Consider the following 19,390-nt stretch of genomic DNA (forward strand, 5'->3'; position numbering starts at 1 on the left):
CTACGTGTAGGTGAGGTACTCCTGTGCTCAACAAGATCCCCAGATTTGCCCCCGATAGAACATGTGTGGGACCAGCTCGGACGTCAACTCAGTCCCAGCCAAGTATCCAGGATATCAGGGACCGGTTACAATAGTGTGGGCCAGCTTGCCTCAGGAGAGGATACAACGACTTTATGACACCCTTCCTAACAGAATTAGTGCATGCATCCAGGCCAGAGGGGGGTACAACGTCATACTGATAAGTGGTTTCGTACTGCAAAGTTCGTTGTGAATTTGACTCGATTTTGTAGTCACTGAAATAAAATCACATTTCTTCTCAACACGTTTCATTTCGTTTCCTTCTCCCTTTCTGGGTGCTTCAATGCTTTTGTCAAGCAGATTTTACCGGGATCATACTCAACATTATATAACACGTATTGCTGTGTTTACGAGCTCGATAGATGCAGTCGCTTAATTGCGGCCAGTATCCAGTATTCGGGAGATAGTGGGTACGAACCCCACTGTCGGCAGCCCTGAAGATTGTTTTCCATGTTTTCCCATTTTCACACGAGGAAAATGCTGGGGCTGTGCTTTAATTAAGGCCAAGGCCACTTATTTTCCCACTCCTAGCCCGTTCCTGTCCCGTCATTGCCACAAGACCTATCTGTATCGGTGCGACGGAAAGCAACTTGTAAAAATAATAAAGTCTCACATCTTCTTAAATGATATAAAATGAGTTTCCTTTGCAACATGAGAGAATATTACTGAGAACACGATATTGATCTATATTTCACAAGGAAATTTTACTATTTCCTGGTACTACGCAGATGATCCAGTTTCAGTTACTCAGGGAAACATACGCCGAATCGAACTCATGACAGTTCTAGAGAGTCTACAGGTATCATCCCCACCGTCCAGCTTTATTTTTTTCCTTGCGGGTGGTTTAATTTCGCACGAACACATTGCAGGTTTCCGGCGACGTAAGGATGGGGAAGGTAGCACGGGTGACCTTAATTAAGGTACATTTGATGGTGTAAACTTGGAAATCCATGGAAAACCATCTTCAGGTATAACGACGGTGGGATTCGAACCCATCATCTCCCGAATGTGACCTAAACGCACTGCCAACTCGGTCGGTCCCAGCGTATAGACACCTGTCTCAACGCTGAGCAAGTTTCTCTACACCCTCCATAATGGACGTTGGTTGCTGTTTGAAATGCTCTCCACAACATCATTATCAGAATATGCTTTAGCAGATGGGGCCGATTACCTGGATGTTAGGACACTTTAAATAACAAACATCATCATCATCATTAGCATATCAAAGGCGTGACTGTTAGAAAGGTTTTTGTCTTGAATGTTAGGCCGTATGGATCCATAAGACCCCCAGCGAAAACTGCGCCGAATGTATATTGATAAGTTAGCAGCGTGTTGACGTGCATTGCTGTGGAGCGCAAGCACACTTCATGACTGTTTTCCCTGTCGAAACACCTTCTTTATGTAAGAATGAATCACATCAGGTTGTATTGGTTTGGACGTAACCATTCAACGCTAATACTAATTCAACTTCTTCCTCTATTTAGCGGGCGGGTGTCTCAGTCTGACGACGTTATGAACTACAGCCTGTGAAAATAAAGTTCGGTGAATAGTCCTGTACTATCAACATAGATGAACAATGCACGACAGTGATCTTACTGTCCTTCGTAATAGTCCCCTCCCATAACTATGCACTGCTGAGATCGGCGATACATATCCTGGAAACTTTGCAAGAAGGCTTCTTTAGGATGGTGTTCAAGAGCCTCGTCACGTTTCGTTGGGTGTCAGGAAGATCGTAAAATCTCTTTCCTTTCAAAGCGACTTTGATGCGTGATTTTTCGGTTTAAACGTTTTTCCGACGAGGGGATCCCGGAGAACGCCATTCCATGCTGTGCCGTTTCGTATCAGGGTCGTACCTGAGACACCACGTTTCATCCTTAGTGACAATACAGTTCAGGAAAATTGGTGTCGCATCCGCCATTTCGACAAAATCCTGTGAAGCCTCTAAACGTGCCTGCTTCTGATCGTCAGTCAAGTGATGTGGCACAAGACGAGAACACGTTTTCTTCTTCCCTAACTTCTGGGTAAATATTTGTCGCAGTTCATGCGCTATCATGCGCACAGTTAATCGCCGATCGTTCGTGATTAATATCCTCAGCTTCTCAATGTTTTCGTCACTGACGGCGGTCACCGGTCTTCCGCTACGGGGGTTGTCAGAAACACTTTCTCGGCCTCCTCGAAAACGGGTGAACAACTCGTACATACACTTCAAGGACAGTGCTTGATCTTCGTAAACACGTACCAGCATCGCATGCATTTCATTCGGTGTCTTGCCAAGCTCAAAACAAAACTGTGCATAGATCTTTTGGTCGCTCATGTTCCTATTCCCAGTTCAGAACCAACGCACTAAACACGCACTGTGTCAAACAGATCTTACACGGCACATACACGATGCTCAACTGAAGAATGTTGGAAGCAGGTGGTTAAAACCTGCTGCTACGCAGGTGCAGCTTTGTGTGTCACCAGTGTTTCCGGATCGACCGTTCTGACTTCATTCACCGAACTTTATTGTCACAGGTTGTATTATTACAAACATAAACCAGTGCTTACATCTGTTGCATTTTTTTTCAGCTTCGAGAGCTTTGTTCGCCATATTTGAAAAATAATTATAGATCAAGTTAGTGTAATATTAACGATTTATTTGAAATAAAGTTATTTAATGATAAATATATCAAACATTTTGTGTTTTGTTTGTTACAGTGACTGGATGACAGCGATCAGCAATACGGTGAGTGAATTTCATTTTCTTTCCAGATGTTACTTAATACCATAGGTACCTTCCGACTCGTTAGCTGAACGGTCAGCGTACTGGCCTTCGGTTCAGACGGCCCTGGGTTCGATTCCCGGCCGGGTCGGGGATTTTAACCATAAGTGGTTAATTCCAATGGCACGGGGGCTGAGTGTATGTGTTGCCTTCATCATCATTTCACCCTCATCATGACACGCAGGTCGCCTACGGGTGTGAAATAGAACGACCTGCACCTGGCGAGCCGAACCCGTTCTGGGATATCCCGGCACTAAAAGCCATACGACATTTCATTTCATAGGTACATTATACTGTTACAGAGATAAAATATCCATATTTGTATTTTTGACTCAAAAGTGATTAGCTAGTTCTCTAGTACAAGGAATATGAATAAGTACACTGATATTTAGATAACTCTGAGTAGATGTTTGTCTGTGATATTGCGCTACAGACAAAACATACAGTGAAACGTATGCCTTAAACAATTCTTTTACTTAATTAGACAAGTATTTTTAAATATGGTCCTTAATTTATAAAAATCAATCTTATATTATTCTCACAAGAATATGGAGTACAGTAGATTAAATATCATATTCCTATTCGAAGATATTGAAGTCATTTCTAAAACGAGATTTTATGTTTCTGTTCGTTGTTACAGAATAACTCCTCCCTTGCTTGCGTTAAGAGCTAGGGATATCGCGATGATTCTGCTGCATACATGGACATTGAATAAAAATCTGTCTTTGCTTGAAAATTTTATATTTTCAATAGGATACCACACATGTGCAAGTTTGTTACACTCAACATATCCACTGCCAAAGAAGATAATCAGTATTTCGATCTCTAAGCAATGCATCTTCCCAGTATGTCTTGATATGCACATAAACCGCTCGATTATGCACACTACGAAAGGAGACCTGGAACGAGATATTAGGCAATATATAAGTAGGAGTCAAATGAAAACAAGTCAGCTGTTAAAAAAGTATAGTAGAACATTTCGTAAGTCAATTAATCACGAGAATGTTAAGATATTCCCACTGTGTGGTGAGATGGCCAATTTCATTCTTCAAAAAGCTAGCGGGCTGTAGACACAACCACATCTGTACCCATTCACACACGTCGTCTTCCGATGGAAACCGATGTCGAAGCTCCTCAAAGATGTGAAAATCGCATAACAAGAGATCTGGGCTATAGGAAGGTTCTTGAAGAATTCGCCAGAGTATTTGTCATAGAGTTGGCAGTGTGGAAGCTGGCGCTATAATAAAGAAGGGTAATGACGTTCAATAACATGCCCGGGCGTTTTGAATTTTTGGCGTGTCTCAGTTTCTGGAATGTGTCTTCATAGCGTTGAGCATTGACTTTGTGTAGTTTTATAGTATTAAGAGCCGGCCCCACGGTCAAGCCGTAGCGTGCCTGTCTCTTACCCGCAGGCCTCAGGTTTGATTCCTGACCACGTCAGAGATTTTTACCTGGATCTGAGGGCTGGTTCTAAGCCCACTCAGCCTACGTGATATCAATTGAGGAACTATGTGACGGTGAGGTAGCGTCCCGGTCTAGAAAGCCAAGAATAACGTCTGAGAGGATTCGTCGCACTGACCACGTGGCATCTCGTAATCTGCAAGCCTTCGGGCTTTAGGGATCGTTTTATAGGCCAAGCTATGTCAGGGCTGACGCATCATGGGGATTGAATGGGTTTCTAGCGATAACAAAGAGCAAACGACAAATCTGGAAACGTTACATGTATCCCTAAATCAAATCAGTACTTTGCACGTATGTGATTACCTTTCCATTCACAATTTTAGTACTGTCAAAGTATTTTATAAATTAAACAATTTACAAAAAGAGAGAGCATACAGTTTTAGGTTGTTTCTGTTGCATTTGTACGTATACGGAAAAGAAATGAAGAAAGGGGTCGACCGAAGAATCTATTCATATTTAGTCGTTCTATCCCATTAAAATGCAGGATTTGTGGGAGGTAATTAATTTCACATGTCGTAACCCTAGGTACTGTAGAATATTAAAACATATCTAACTCGGTCACTGGGATTCTCATTAGAAGTAAAATATAATCAACGAATTCTGGTCCCTCTATCAATCACCAGGAATGGAGTAGCTAATGATGCAGTGCAGACGATTACAGACTTCCTGTGCGTCATTTGTGTTACTCTGTATTTACGAGCAGCTCCAGACGACGAAGCTGCCATACAGAACATAGTGCGAAAGTAATGACTTTTGAATGTGTGCAGTGCTATGGTTCTTATTTCGCTAATGAGGCAGCCACCTACCATTTTAATTCATGTTCACATAATAGCCCCGTTCTTTATATATGTTGTATGATTATACAATGAATCTAAAAAAATCCATTCAACATGATCACTGTTTTGTTATTGTTACAAAACCAATATTTTGTAAACTATGAGGTCCAGAATCTCACCATGTGCTACTATTGTTCATTTCCATCTGCATCTTTTGTTGATCATTCCTTTGTTTCTTAGGTTAACACAGTTTTTAGTTTCAATTATTATTTTAAATTAACACCTGTTTCACTGAATTTTGTCGCAGTGAGTTGTTTTTTGCTCCGCATATTGATGTCAATATTGTATATTTGTGCTAATTTTGTTTCCGCCTAGGCTCTCTTTTGGTTTTTTTTTTCATTTTGCTCCTTCATTATGTTTTAGGGCATTTTTTAACTTATATTATGTAAATTATTTCAACCCCCCTCATTTTTCACTGAAGATGGCTCAAACGAGCCGAAACATGTTTGAATTTGTTTACTCCGTCTAATGACGGAATATATAATGTATTGAATTAGAAGGATACTCTCATTTTTCACCTTTGTAAAGTGAAAACCGTCAATACGGAAGATCCTAATATCTTGTAATGGAAAGAGTATTCAAATATATCTCATTCTCTTGAAAATTGTGAAAAATACTTCTGATAGATTGGACTGTCAAAGGCTATCATCACAGACATACTTTTATGACAATGAATGCCAGGCCTGGAAATCTTTCCGGTTACGCCATGAACTAAGGCAAGAGAAGTTGTTAACTCAAGTGGATCAGAATGATCTCAGCAGAAATCAAAACCATTTTAATAACATAATTCAAAACTTTTAATGGGAGTTTCATCGTTATAAAATTATATTCTCACCATATGTCCCACAGCCTCCCGATGGTATCACCACCTTAAGGAAGGCATCATACATTTTTCCGGGTGTTTTGGAAGCTTAGCGCTATGCCGGCGGGAGCATTTGCTCTTGTTGGGCCACCCAAGCCGGACAGGTCTAAGAGTGATACCCTGGTCCTCCAGTTTGGGGGTTGGGCATAGGATTAACTCCCCTACCTCGTAAGAAAGTTGTTCCGGATATCTTAAGATTGCTTAAAGTAAAATCGAACAACTTGTTGACGACTTGGCGAGAAAAACGCCTAAAGAGGAGGTAAACTGATATCGTCTTCGCAACTTGGAATATCGATTGATGACGTTGAAAACGACTTTAAAAATATGGGTGTTAAATGCTGGAGAAGGAAAGCTGAGGACCGAGATGAATGGAGTCAGGTGATCAAGGAGGCCAAGAACCTACGTGGGCTGTAGCGCCGACCAGTAAGCAGGTATATGTCCCACAGGGAGATGCAGTGCGGGGAAACACTCATGCATTCAAACTGTTCGACAACGACGATTATGTACGTGTAAAAGCGTAGCCTATCCACAAGTCCGTCAGTCTTATAGAAAAGTGGGAATAATTCTGTCCCCCCCCCCCCATTACAGTAAAATGATGGTCTTATTTAGCATATTTAAGTAATGAAGGAACGTAGAAAACAACTTTGTTCTTTGAAGAGCATAAACGTACATGTGTAGGATCAGCTCCGTGGAGAAGATAAAGAGGTCTAAAAAGGAATTTAAGAGAAATCAAGATGACAGAAGCATAAATTTCATGTACCTGATAGGCAATATTCCTACAGCAATGGCCGAGACGAAATTGTAGCACCTGTTTTATGATCTTGTAAATATTTATATGAAAATGAGCTGAAAGCGTACATGTAAATAAAATCCTATCCTGATGAGTTATTACAGATATATCTTTCATGTTTCTTCACACGTTTTCAATGCAATGGCACATTTGCCTTGTACACACCGAGCATAAAACACGTGTATTTTTTTTCACGTGTATTGATAAAGGTAGTTGCCTTTATTCCTCCTAAAGTGTTGTAACTATGTTGAGGTACCACAAAAATAATTTTAAAATGATGCTTTTCAAGAATAATGTGGAATTATAAATGAATGCTTGGAAAATGAGCCGTTTTCGTAATGTAATGTCCTTATGTTGATTACGGATGCAGGACTTTAAACATATCGGGAACATAATTCAATGCACGTATCTCAGTCTATTCAGACGTAGTTTTTCTTCAAAACTAGACTACCTCTATGATACATACACCCCATTAAGAACATAGTCTGTCAACAAAACTGCTGCCAATCCAGATGGCTTGCAGACCACGGACACTGGATCTCCAGCCGGCAGCCTTTGAGTTGCAGTGGGATACTTTCTTTCGTCCCGTAATACATATGAGAGCTATTAACGGCTCGTACCTGGGCTTCTAGTAACATGCTGGTTATTGATCGCTTTACCTAAGAGGGAATCTGTATATAGACGTATTATAAAAATTGAGCTTCCATAATAATCTTCAACAGAGTTATGCAAAATTCTAAAAACACTAACGATAACTAAGACAAGAGCGTACTAAATTAGATACCAGGATACACTGGAGTCGTTTTGGAGGAGGAAAGATGTTTATTTATTAAATATCCTGACGGTTTGAACCCTATTGTACATGAGTATATTAGGGTTGTAGTTTTGATCATATTTTTTAAAAATTATTGGTCCTTGACACAAAATTAGGAAACTAAATTATTGAAGATGTGATGAATGAACTTAAGGAACTGTTTGTAGCAGCAGGAGTTCCTAAACAGATGGTATAATGGCTTTGAAAGTTCAACATTACAATCGTTTAGGTGACACTCAAGTTCGGATCTTGTCCTTCCAAACATGGCACAGTTCAAAGAGTACATGATCCACCGTTTCTGAAGATCCACAAAAGCACAAGTAATCGCCTGCAATGTTAAGTTTAAAGCGTTCAAAGTAACACATAAACTTTCCATGGCCGGAGAGAAACTGAGTGAGAATGAACTCGGGCACTAAAGCTTTGCACTGGAGTCGGCTATATATGTCGGGAAAAAATATTTATCTTGTGAGAGACCCTTTTGTACTTGATGTCCAGAGGTTTTTCCACTGTCTTATTAGATGAGATTTTATTTCGGCTTTTACATAGCTTGGGGATGATTTCTTGTAAGTGATTTCTATGTCGGATTAGGAGGCTGCTTTTGCGAGGATGTATGTCTGTTCATTTCTAGGAGAACCGGTGTTTATTGGGATCTGAACCACGGCTCCTTAGTTGGGTGTCAGTGACCAGTCCACTCGGTTATCATACCCGCAGTTCTATTTACTTTTGAATAACTAAAACCACTGAAACCGTAAAAGTACACCACGTCCTGAACATCACCGAAACCTTGTTATTCTGGAAAATTCTGTAGTTTCATTCGTTTCTGTGGGACTATCTTATAATTAAAATTCTACGGGGGTCCGCTGTCTCTAATGTCATTTATGATGCAATTTATTTCGCCAAATTTTGATATATTTATCAGTTTTACGTCAATTCAAGACCGCATCAGTAGTTGTTATCTTTCGTGTCTGTCTGTCTGCATATTTGTTTGTTTGTTTGTTTGTTTGTTTGTTTGTTTGTTTGTTTGTTTGTTTTTTCCACCATCACTGGTAAACGGCTGAATAGATCTCGACCAAACTTTGTATTTAGAGTACTCATCCAGGAGCGGGTTTCAATATGCATTTCATTTAAGAATTACTGATTATCCTGGGGGTTTATAGGAAAATTAGGAGAGTTTTTTCCATTTTCTCTTACACTATTGATTTTATCTCGAACTAAATTCATGTTTAGTGTTCCAGGAGCGAGTTTCGATATGTATTTAAAAATCACTTAATAGACTGGGAGTTTATAGGAAGACAAAAAGGATTTTTTTTCAATTTAAAAAGAACTATTGGTTATCTCTCGACCAAACTTCACATTTAGAGTCGACTCATGCAGGTAGAGGTTTCGATATGTATATCATTTAAAAATCACTGAATAGAGTGGGGGTTTATAGGAAGACCAGAAGAGTTCTTTTTTGTTTTTCATTTTCTCTTACACTATTGATTATTTAACGACAAAACTTCATATTTAAAGGCTTCATTGGGAGTTTACAGAAGGGCCGGAAGAGTTTATCTCTTACACTATTGATTATATGTAAAATTAGTTGACTATATGTGAAACGCCCCTTCATTTTAAATGTTTTTTCTTATGTTCATGATTTTGCTTATCCTTCAAATGACGGAGCAAATTCCTATTTTCTACGGGCTTTATGATCTGCAGTAAGTGAGGGACACCCTCGCAGATATACAGTTGTTTGAAGGATTCATAACAGGAGAAAATCAGAGGATGCATCATATTTCTCTCGGCTTTGAAATAACCCCCACCTAATGTATCTGAACACCGAGGTAACATGAGGGAGAACTTTTCCCTTTGGTGTCGGTGTGTCTGTCTGTCTGGTTATCTATCTGTTTGCATATTCCTAAAAGCGGAAAACAGCTGGACTTATTTCAACCAAACTACTTGTTTGGATTTTACTCATTAAGGATTGTGTTATCAGGTAATCATATCGAGCTGGTATTTATAGGAAGATTTTTCTCAAATATGTTCGTAAACATGAGATCTATCAGAAGACTGTACAAAAGAAACGTTTAAGAAATATGCCATTCCCGTTCCTTTATACCATGTTCCTATTTATCGTACGACAGATAATAAGGCAGATGATTATGAATTTTTCTTTGTCCAAGTCCCGTGGGTCATGTCGTTCATGTCACTTCAAGGTGGGCAATGGGAAAATCTAAAAAGCCATTTTACCCTTTTCGATAGGACAGGTATTAAGGAAGATATCATCAATGTCAGAGCACCACACTAGTAGTCAGAGATACAATATGCAACCTGAGAACCGCACAACTTCGGACCAGGAAATCTACCTTACAATAAATTCGGAAATCGTCATTAACATCTCTCGACTTTGTTCAACTTCATCACATTTCACGTTACTGCCACGCACTTTTGTAGGAAAATATAATTTGTACATGTCGCAATAAACATGTCAAAATTCATAAATTCATGAGAGTAACATGCAATTTACTGCAAATTGCCGTGCGAAGAACGAGTACAAATTCTAGTCACAAATGTATTTGAAACGTGCGATCTACATTCAGGGTTTACGGGTCCAACAACGCAACTAGCTAGACATATGTTTGACAGACAGTACTAAAGCCAAGGCTTTCAGATATCAGATAGATGTGTCGAGCAGGTTGTATTGTAATACCAGTTAATATCAGCTCTGCACAGCTTATGGAGGAAACACCAGAACTGACACGTTCTGCCACATACATACGAGGGAATACCATCACTTTCAACGTACTGTATTTACAAAGGAGGCTGATCTTCCATACTAAACAAAGCAATAATTTTCACGCAATATGCAGTAAATTGACGGTTCAGTATGTGTTCATTGACAGATAATGCCCTAATAGTCCAGGAACGAGTGGACAATATGTAAAGAAAGGTATGAAATTTTAAACTTCTCGTATCATATTCAGATAGTTGAGTTAGAAGAGGTTTACTCTAATAATCATCCACTGAAAAAGAAACGCCGTTTTCAGTTGCATGTTTCGGTATTTCTCTGTCCGATTTGAAATATAATAATTGTTTTATTTTTAACATAATTTTGTTTTGTGAGTTTTATTCAGATATTGAAACCGCGACATTATATTAATCAGCTCTTTGCCGTACTTTCAGTATATTAACAATGTTATGTATGTAACATTCTTTCAATTGCTATTAATATTCATACTAGCTTTTTGGAATATTGTCTTACATGAAATCTTAAAGGAAAGTTCTAACGCTGAAGACTTAAAGATTTAAAAAAAATCCAATTTATAATTTACTAATTAAATTTGTGTATATTTTGTTACGAAATTCAGTTTAAAAACAGGTATTTCATGTTAGTAGTATAATTGGACAGTTCGGCCGCCACCGCCACCTCCGGCTCCCAGTGGCCACCTCCACCTCAGCCAGTGGCCTCTTCCAGTACTGCCAACTTAACCTAACTAGCGCGACAGTACTGCCAACTTAACCTAACTAGCGCGAAATTTGAATTTGTAAACAAAGCCACGTGCTTTTTGACAGCTGTCATCGACAACAACGCATCGCTAACCTCAGTACTGCCATCTTGACGGGCCTAAACCTCAGTAGTGCCAACTTAACCTAACTAGCTCGAGATAAACAAAGCCACGTGCTTTTTGACAACCACGTGCTTTTTGACAGATTTGTAAACAAAGCCACGTGCTTTTTGACAGACAACAACGCATCGCAAACCTCAGTACTGCCATCATGACGGGCCTAAACCTCAGTAGTGCCAACTTAACCTAACTAGCATGAGGTAAACAAAGCCACGTGTTTTTTGACAGCCACGTGCTTTTTGACAGATTTGTAAACAAAGCCACGTGCTTTTTGACAGACAACAACGCATCGCTAACCTCAGTACTGCCATCTTGACGGGAATAAACCTCGGTGGTACCAACTTAACCTAACTAGCGAGAGGTAAACAAAGCCACGTGCTTTTTGACAGCCGCATGCTTTTTGACAGCTGCCATCCGCCATCTTTGAGCACCGTGCTGCCCTCTTTCGTCACCTGTCATCGGCAGTGCTGCCATCTTGACGGGTCTAAACCTTAGTGCTACCAACTTAACCTAACTAGCGTGAGGTAAACAAAGCCACGTGTTTTTTGACAGCCGTCATCCGCCATCTTTAATCCATAGAGCACAGTGCTGCCCTCTTTAGCTACTTACCTTTGAAATGTGGTGGCGGATAATTTGAAAAATGCTTTTTGACAGCAGCCATATTGCATCGCAAACCTCAGTGCTGCCCTCTTTAGCTAGATACCTGTGGTAGCAGACAATTCCACGTGACAGCAGCCATCTTTAATCAAGAGAGCACCGTGCTGCCCTCTATGTGGTGGCGGCAAATTGAAAAATTCCACGTGCTCTTGTTTGGAAACAAACTCACGTGCTTTTTTGACAGCTACCATCCACCATCTTTAATCAACAGAGCACAGTGCTGTACTCTTTAGCTAGATACCTTTGAAATGTGGTGGCGGCAATTTGAAAAATTCTATGTGCTCTTGTTGGGAAACAAAGCTACGTGGTTTTTTTTGACAGCTGTCATCCGCCATCTTTAATCAATAGAGCACTGTGCTGCTATCATGCGGGCAATTTCGTTAGCTGTCATCCGCCATCTTTAATCCAGAGAGAACAGTGCTGCCCTCTATGTGGTGGCGGCAAATTGAAAAATTCCACGTGCTCTTGTTTGAAAACATACTCACGTGCTTTTTTGACAGCTGTCATCCGCCATCTTTAATCCAGAGAGAACAGTGCTGCCCTCTATGTGGTGGCGGCAAATTGAAAAATTCCACGTGCTCTTGTTTGAAAACATACTCACGTGCTTTTTTGACAGCTGTCATCCGCCATCTTTAATCCAGAGAGAACAGTGCTGCACTCTATGTGGTGGCGGTAAATTCCATGTGCTTTACAAACCTATGTGCTTTTCTGACAGCTGTCATCCGCCATCTTTAATCTAGAGAGAACAGTGCTGCACTCTATGTGGTGGCGGTAAATTCCATGTGCTTTACAAACCTATGTGCTTTTCTGACAGCTGTCATCCGCCATCTTTAATCTAGAGAGAACAGTGCTGCACTCTATGTGGTGGCGGCAAATTCCACGTGCTTTACAAACCTATGCGCTTTTCTGTCATCCACCATCTTTAATCTAGAGAGAACAGTGCTGCACTCTATGCGGTGGCGGCAAATTCTACGTGCTTTACAAACCTATGCGCTTTTCTGTCATCCACCATCTTTAATCTAGAGAGAACAGTGCTGCACTCTATGTGGTGGCGGCAAATTCTACGTGCTCTTATTTGGAAACAAATTCTACTCGCTCTTCAGCTGTCATCTACCATCTTTAATCAAGAGAGCACCGTGCTGCCCTCTTTGTGGTGGCGGATAATTTGAAAAAATTCTTTTCGACAAGCAGCCATCTTTAATCCAGAGAGAACAGTGCTGCCCTCTTTAGCTACTTACCTTTGAGGCGGTTAATTTGAAAAATTCTTTTCGACAAGCTGCCATCTTTAATCCAGAGAGAACAGTGCTGCCCTCTTTAGCTACTTACCTTTGAGGCGGTTAATTTGAAAAATTCTTTTCGACAAGCTGCCATCTTTAATCCAGAGAGAACAGTGCTGCCCTCTTTAGCTACTTACCTTTGAGGCGGTTAATTTGAAAAATTCTAGCTGCCATCTTTAATGAAAAGGGCATCGTGGTGCTATCTTGCGGGTAATATTTTACGTCACAGCTGTCATCCACCATCTTGCATTGCTAACCTTAGTGCTGCCCTCTTTAGCTACTTACCTTTGACAAGCTGTCACCCGCCATATTGCATCGCAAACCTCAGTGCTGCACTCTATGTGGTGGCGGATAACTTGAAAAAATCTTTTTGACAAGCAGCCATCTTTAATCAACAGAGCACCGTGCTGCTATCTTTAGCTACCACCATCTTACATCGCTTACCTCGCTGCTGCACTCTATGTGATGGCGGTTAATTCGAACAAGTTTAATCACGCATCGGGTAAGCTAGAGTAAGCACGTGCTGCAGTGATGACGTTATCATGCATGTTTAAACCCGTTCGTTGACTAAAAGCTTTAGTCTTCGGGAAACAGTGATAGAGTGTGGAGTGCAAACATGACGAAAACATTAATAGTTGATGTGCAAGGCTTTAAAGTAAACGGAAACAAGTTTGTGTTTAAAGAGGTGGCTGTGTTAGATTGCTGTGTGTTGTGGGCACCAAAACTTGTTAGTTTAGTATTTAGTCCACCGTTCCCTTACTGTTTGCAAACAGATGAAGATAAAAAGCAGACTCAGTGGATTGAAAACAATTTAGGTTTGAAGTGGGAAGAAAAAGGAATACCTTATCGTTTTCTACCTTTAATGATGAATGCACATTTGTCAAGAGCAGATCTTGTTCTTTTAAAGGGTTGTGAAAAGAAAGAATGGTTGCGTGATTTTCTACCATCATTATGTGAAGTTATCGACATGCATGAATTGGGGTGCCCATCATTTAAAACTCTTCCGAAAGAGCATAGTAGAGAAACAACTAAACAGTCTTTACAACATGTATGCATGCTCTTTGATTGGTTGTGTCGCAGTGCATGTCGGGAAGTGAACAACATATGTAAAGTGCAGTGTCGAAATAACCTTAGTGTAAAAGAAACATTTGTAGAGTAAAGACATCATGTCATTTCTAACAGATACTAAGTGTAACGCAGTTGAAAAGGCGATCGTAAAGTTTTATGCATGCAAAAAGAAACTAAACACTTTTACTGAAGAAGAGTTAAATGCATTACCAAAGGCATTTTTGGTCAATGTAGCTGCGAATGCTGTAAAGAAGATTTGGGATAAGGTGCCTCGTGAGTGGACTCAAGATCCTGTTTTGTCAGAGCTTCAAACGTGTAGTTTACATCATGAACACGTGAGTTTAGCTAGAAGACCTTCTGTGAGACAGTGCCGTACATGTCAACTAATTAAACTGTATCACGGACCTAAAACTAACGAGTTGTCTTCGCTTATAAACACTTATCATGGCTGTGGAGAGAGTAAACAAGGAAAAGGTGAAGAAACGTGCTGGGAGAAAGATGAGGAAGCATGTTGGGCGTGGACTCATCAATAGAGTGATTGATCTTCTTTTCTTCGTGCTTCATCTCCCCTGCGGCCCTAGAACACGTTCGCCTGATACGTAGTTACATGCTGCCTGCATAGAGTGTAGCTGTTAAAATCTGCTTCGTAAAGTTATGCTGTGTGTGTGTGTGTGTGTATGTGTTATTACCTAGTGCTTTAGCTGCTCAGAAGAATATAGCAGCACTTGTCGTTGTTGGTGCAATAAAACGAAAAACTGAGTGACAAAGACCGTAACATGAACAAAGGATAAAAATGTATGTATATAGTCTAAAATAAATATGAATTGTCAAAACATATTACAGGTGTTGTTTAATCCTACAGCATGTCCTAGTGACTTAGAAGAAAGGAAACGTAGAGGATTAAAAGAAAACACACATAAGATTTAAAGTACATCCTCTTTATTAATCCATGAATTAAAGCTGTTATTAAAACCAAGCCATTTAACATACAGTTTATTACCACGACGTCGAATAACACGTTCAACTAAATAGTGATCAGGATATTTTGTTTTCTGCAGTTCTTCGATGTAGAATCCTCCTTCAATAGACTGTCCTCTGAGATCGCGAAGTAAATACGTAACTGGATTAGTAAACTTAACACTTCTGATTTGAAAAATGTCAGTGCTCCAGTTAGGTGTGTATCCTTTTGCAAAGATAGACTTGTGTTTGCTGATGCGAACGAAATCACCTTCTTTAAAGCGATAGCGACGTGGATCAGCTGTTTTGATTACAAGATGAATAGCATCTAGACGAGGTGTATTCTTTGTAACAAGACGTGGCTTTGTTCCGATAGTGCGATGAGGTGTATCGTTGTAGGTAGATAAAAGTCTAGGTAGCAGATCAATCCAACGATATGAACCTTGCGCTGTAAATTCTCGCCACATCATTGTTTTGAGTGTACGATTAAAGCGTTCTACAACACTTGCCTTGAGATTACTGAACGTAGAGTAGTGTTGAATGCCAAGTAACTTGAGGTAAGAAGAAAAATCCTTGTTGTAAAACTCTTTACCTTGATCAGTTTGAAGAAGCCTTGGGCAGCGTTTCGATTCTTCAACAATATGTTTAAATGCTTCTTTAACTTGAGCTGCTGTTTTAGAACGCACGGGTTGTGCAAAAGCAAACTTTGAGTACACATCGATAACAGTAAGTAGATACTTATAGCCCTTATTACTAGAAGCATATGGAATCATTTCTACTAAGTCTGCTTGCCAGAGATCATCTTTTCCTCGTGTAATAACGCGTCTGCGACAGTAGGTGCGACGTGCTGGTTTATGTAACTCATGTGCGATGTTTACCTTTACAGGTGAGATCTTCTCTTGACGAGCCATTATAAAATAATACCGGCATAACGTAGTTCTCTTTCTATTTCTAGAATTTCTGATCCGTGACCAGTGTGACCAGCCTCTTGCGATGCTCTTAAAAGTTGTAATCGTTCAACGAGTAAGTTTGGGTCATTCCAGTATCTTACATCCACATACGGCAACAAAGGCTTGTAGATAACGTCTAGACTACGTGCAGTCGGAAACAGCTTAGAAATAAACTCACGATACTTGTAACTCTTATTCGCATTTACAGCTTCTGTTCTCTTGTAATTACGTCGTGTTGCATCGGTAGCAAAAAGTATTGCTTTATACTTTTTAAGATCATCTTGTAAAATTATATCCTTGTCAGGTATTCGTGAGAAAAGAAGTTCTAAGAGTCCTTTCGTAGGTTTATAGGTAACACCTTTTACAATGAGTTTGTTGCTATTAATCTTAACATTTGAATTTCCTATCCGGAAACAGTCATCCTCGTAGCGAATACCATAGGTAGTGTCAGTTTGTCCTGTAAAAAGTTTTTGTATATAAGGTGCAAAGAGAGATCCATAGGTATCTTGAATAAAAGTTCTAAACTGATTGCGATATTCTGGTGTAATCATAACCTCAGACAAAGATGGTAGATTTTGCGTCGATGTAGTAGGTGTTTCTGCAATAACATCTGTAGTTAAAAACTCAACACGCTTAGATGGTGATGCATCATTAAGTTCTTCTTCTTCTTCTTCCTTATCTTCCTCTTCTTGATCTACATCCTGCTTCTTCTCTTCCGTATCTTCTTCATGCTATTCTTCTTCATGCTTCTCTTTATGATATGATGTTTGCATAGAAGCAAAACTTGAAGTAGACTGCGGTAATGAAGTAGAATTAAAAATTTCTTTGAGTGGTGTACTTAGTTGTGTTTTTAAAAATAAATCCGTGTCTGCTTGAATACGTTTAAGCTCTTTAAATTTCCGTCGAATATTGTTTCGAGCTTGGATGATATGTTTTGTGATCTCCTTGCTAGATGTTAACATGATGGTGGTTTTTAATCAAGTAGTTACTGTAATTCTGTGTTAATGCATATAAAATGATCGAAACCCATGCGATATCGTCCATGCTGTACATCACTTTCTTTATCAATAACTAAAAAGCTGTAACGGTGTAATGACCAACATTTAGCACACATACGTTTAAAGTCATCGAATGTCATATCAGTGTTAACATGATCGTTATACACATGTCGCATGTTGCGCTCATCTTGCCGAAAAAGCACAATAACATATGCGTTGTCGCGTATCAACTGCTTGGGCACACGAGAATAGGTTTGGCACAAATAGATGCAATCAACATATTTATGTCGACCCATACTAAAGAATGCACGAATAACGTTTTGCTGTTCTGTTGCGACATCATCAAAGATCATTAGAGAATTAGGAAGCACATCGTCTGGTGATGGTACTTGCTCATGTGAATTAAATTTAAAATATCTTATTCCATCTTTAACTAGATCGTGCATTACAGTTTGTAGAATAGTATATAGCGGCTGATAGAGTGACTTTGCGAAAACGTAAATATTCTCGAAGCGTATACCATTTACAGAAGTAATAAGTGTGAGTAAAAGATTTGTTTTACCGCATCCCGACGGACCTGATATAATACATCGCACAGTAAAAGGAAACAACGTTCCATGACGTTTTCTTGTAGTTGTACTAGAACTAGGTAAGAGATGTGGTACAATGTCGGTAACAGGTAGCGTGTCTTGCTGCTTTATAATCTTCATGATAACTGAGTCATAAAGTACGTAATAGTAATATATATATATATATTAAACGAAACAAGAGGCAACGGTTAGTTTATGATTTGCTCTTGACTAGTAAAGTCGTTACATGTAATTAATCTCATAATGGGACCGTATTGAGGACAATATATTAAAATTATAAAATCCTTTTAATCACAACCACCTACTCAATACATTATATTACTCATTGAATTATAAAACAATCATGAGGTGTCTTAAATAAAGGAACATGTTTCGTTCGACATAGCGAACATCATCAGCCTTAATTTACAAGGATTAGGTCAGGGCCCTGAACTGAATGATAAAAATTATTAAAAAAGGTGACAATACCATAATAAAAAGTAAAATGATAACATTAAACATGAAATTATAACGATATGTACAGATTAACAGCAAGAATGCAGAGGAATACATTGAATGATGGTAGTCTATAGAGTTAAAACAAACATGAGGTTGTAAAAGTAAAAAGATACAGATGTAGTAGATCCCAAATTATAAGTCAATGTGTGAAGCGTGGACCAATCGCCGACCATGGAGCTCCTAATTGAGCAAACCAAAAGTTAAAATAGAGTCTACTGAACAGCGCGAGCCAAGCTGAGTCAGTCAAAAGGCGCAAAGCGACGAAGCTAAGGTTGAAATGACGTAAACTTCAGTAGTTAGGAATTCTGTAGGAGAGCCAACACAATGCCAGAAGGAAATACAGGCTGAACTAGTCCGTATTTACACGCTAGCAGTAGAATTAAACTTATACAACGTAGGACACCAATGTGGACTCGTTAAGTAACTATAACTTGAAAGTAGGGAGAGTTCCAGCAAACCAGATTGAATGGAGCAGATTATGGCACAATTGGAGTTAGAAATCTGAAAAGAAAGAAAAGGGAGGAAATATAAAAATATGTTATAATGAAAAAAAGGTTAGTAAAAGTTAGACGGAGGCTTACCCTTGGGACTAGTGTGAGGTGTTCACTAACGTTGGCTGCGCGAATCAAACTGGCGAGTAACCTTATTGCTGCTTCTAGTATTGTATGTATGTATACGTAGAGGCGGGGAGTGAGTCATGTGAGGAGGAGGGGTGACCGATTCCTTAGGCGGGTCGGGTAATCGTGGAGGGGGTGTCGCATGAGAGGGCAGTAGAGTAGTAGTTGTTGTATTATTAACAGTTGTATAATTAAAGATTCTCGTAAAGTTATTATTATTTATATTGAAAAGAGAGAGTAGTTCTGGAATTTTCTCGATTATTGGACTTTTAATTTCTGAAGTATCATTTAAATTTTGATGCCCGTTGAAATGCTGGTCTAGGAATATGTAAATGTTCTCAAACTCTGTCATAAGTTTACTTTTATTGACGTATTTCAAGATTTGAAGGTCTTTTTCAATTGTAGTAAAACTGTGGCCAGTCTCTTCCATATGGGTGCTCATGGCGGAATACTTTTTATGTTTCGAAGCGTTGTAATGTTCAAGGTATCTGGTCAAAAAGCTACGTCCAGTCTGTCCGATGTAGGAGAATCCACAATGGGTGCATTTAAGCCTATAGATACCAGAGTTCGA

The 19,390-nt window shown here is 39.5% G+C and overlaps 1 protein-coding gene across 1 annotated transcript in view; it reads left to right on the forward strand.

Annotated features, from left to right (window-relative positions):
* The window catches only part of LOC136873804 (uncharacterized), a 412,301-nt gene that overhangs the window by 32,787 nt on the left and 360,124 nt on the right, over positions 1-19,390 (forward strand). The window contains exon 3 of the mRNA XM_067147093.2: positions 2,776-2,803. Within this exon, the coding sequence (XP_067003194.2) occupies positions 2,776-2,803 (28 nt within the window). The remainder of the gene's footprint in view (positions 1-2,775; positions 2,804-19,390) is intronic.

Source organism: Anabrus simplex, chromosome 1 (assembly GCF_040414725.1).
Source record: "Anabrus simplex isolate iqAnaSimp1 chromosome 1, ASM4041472v1, whole genome shotgun sequence".
Taxonomy (NCBI): Eukaryota; Metazoa; Arthropoda; class Insecta; order Orthoptera; family Tettigoniidae; genus Anabrus; species Anabrus simplex.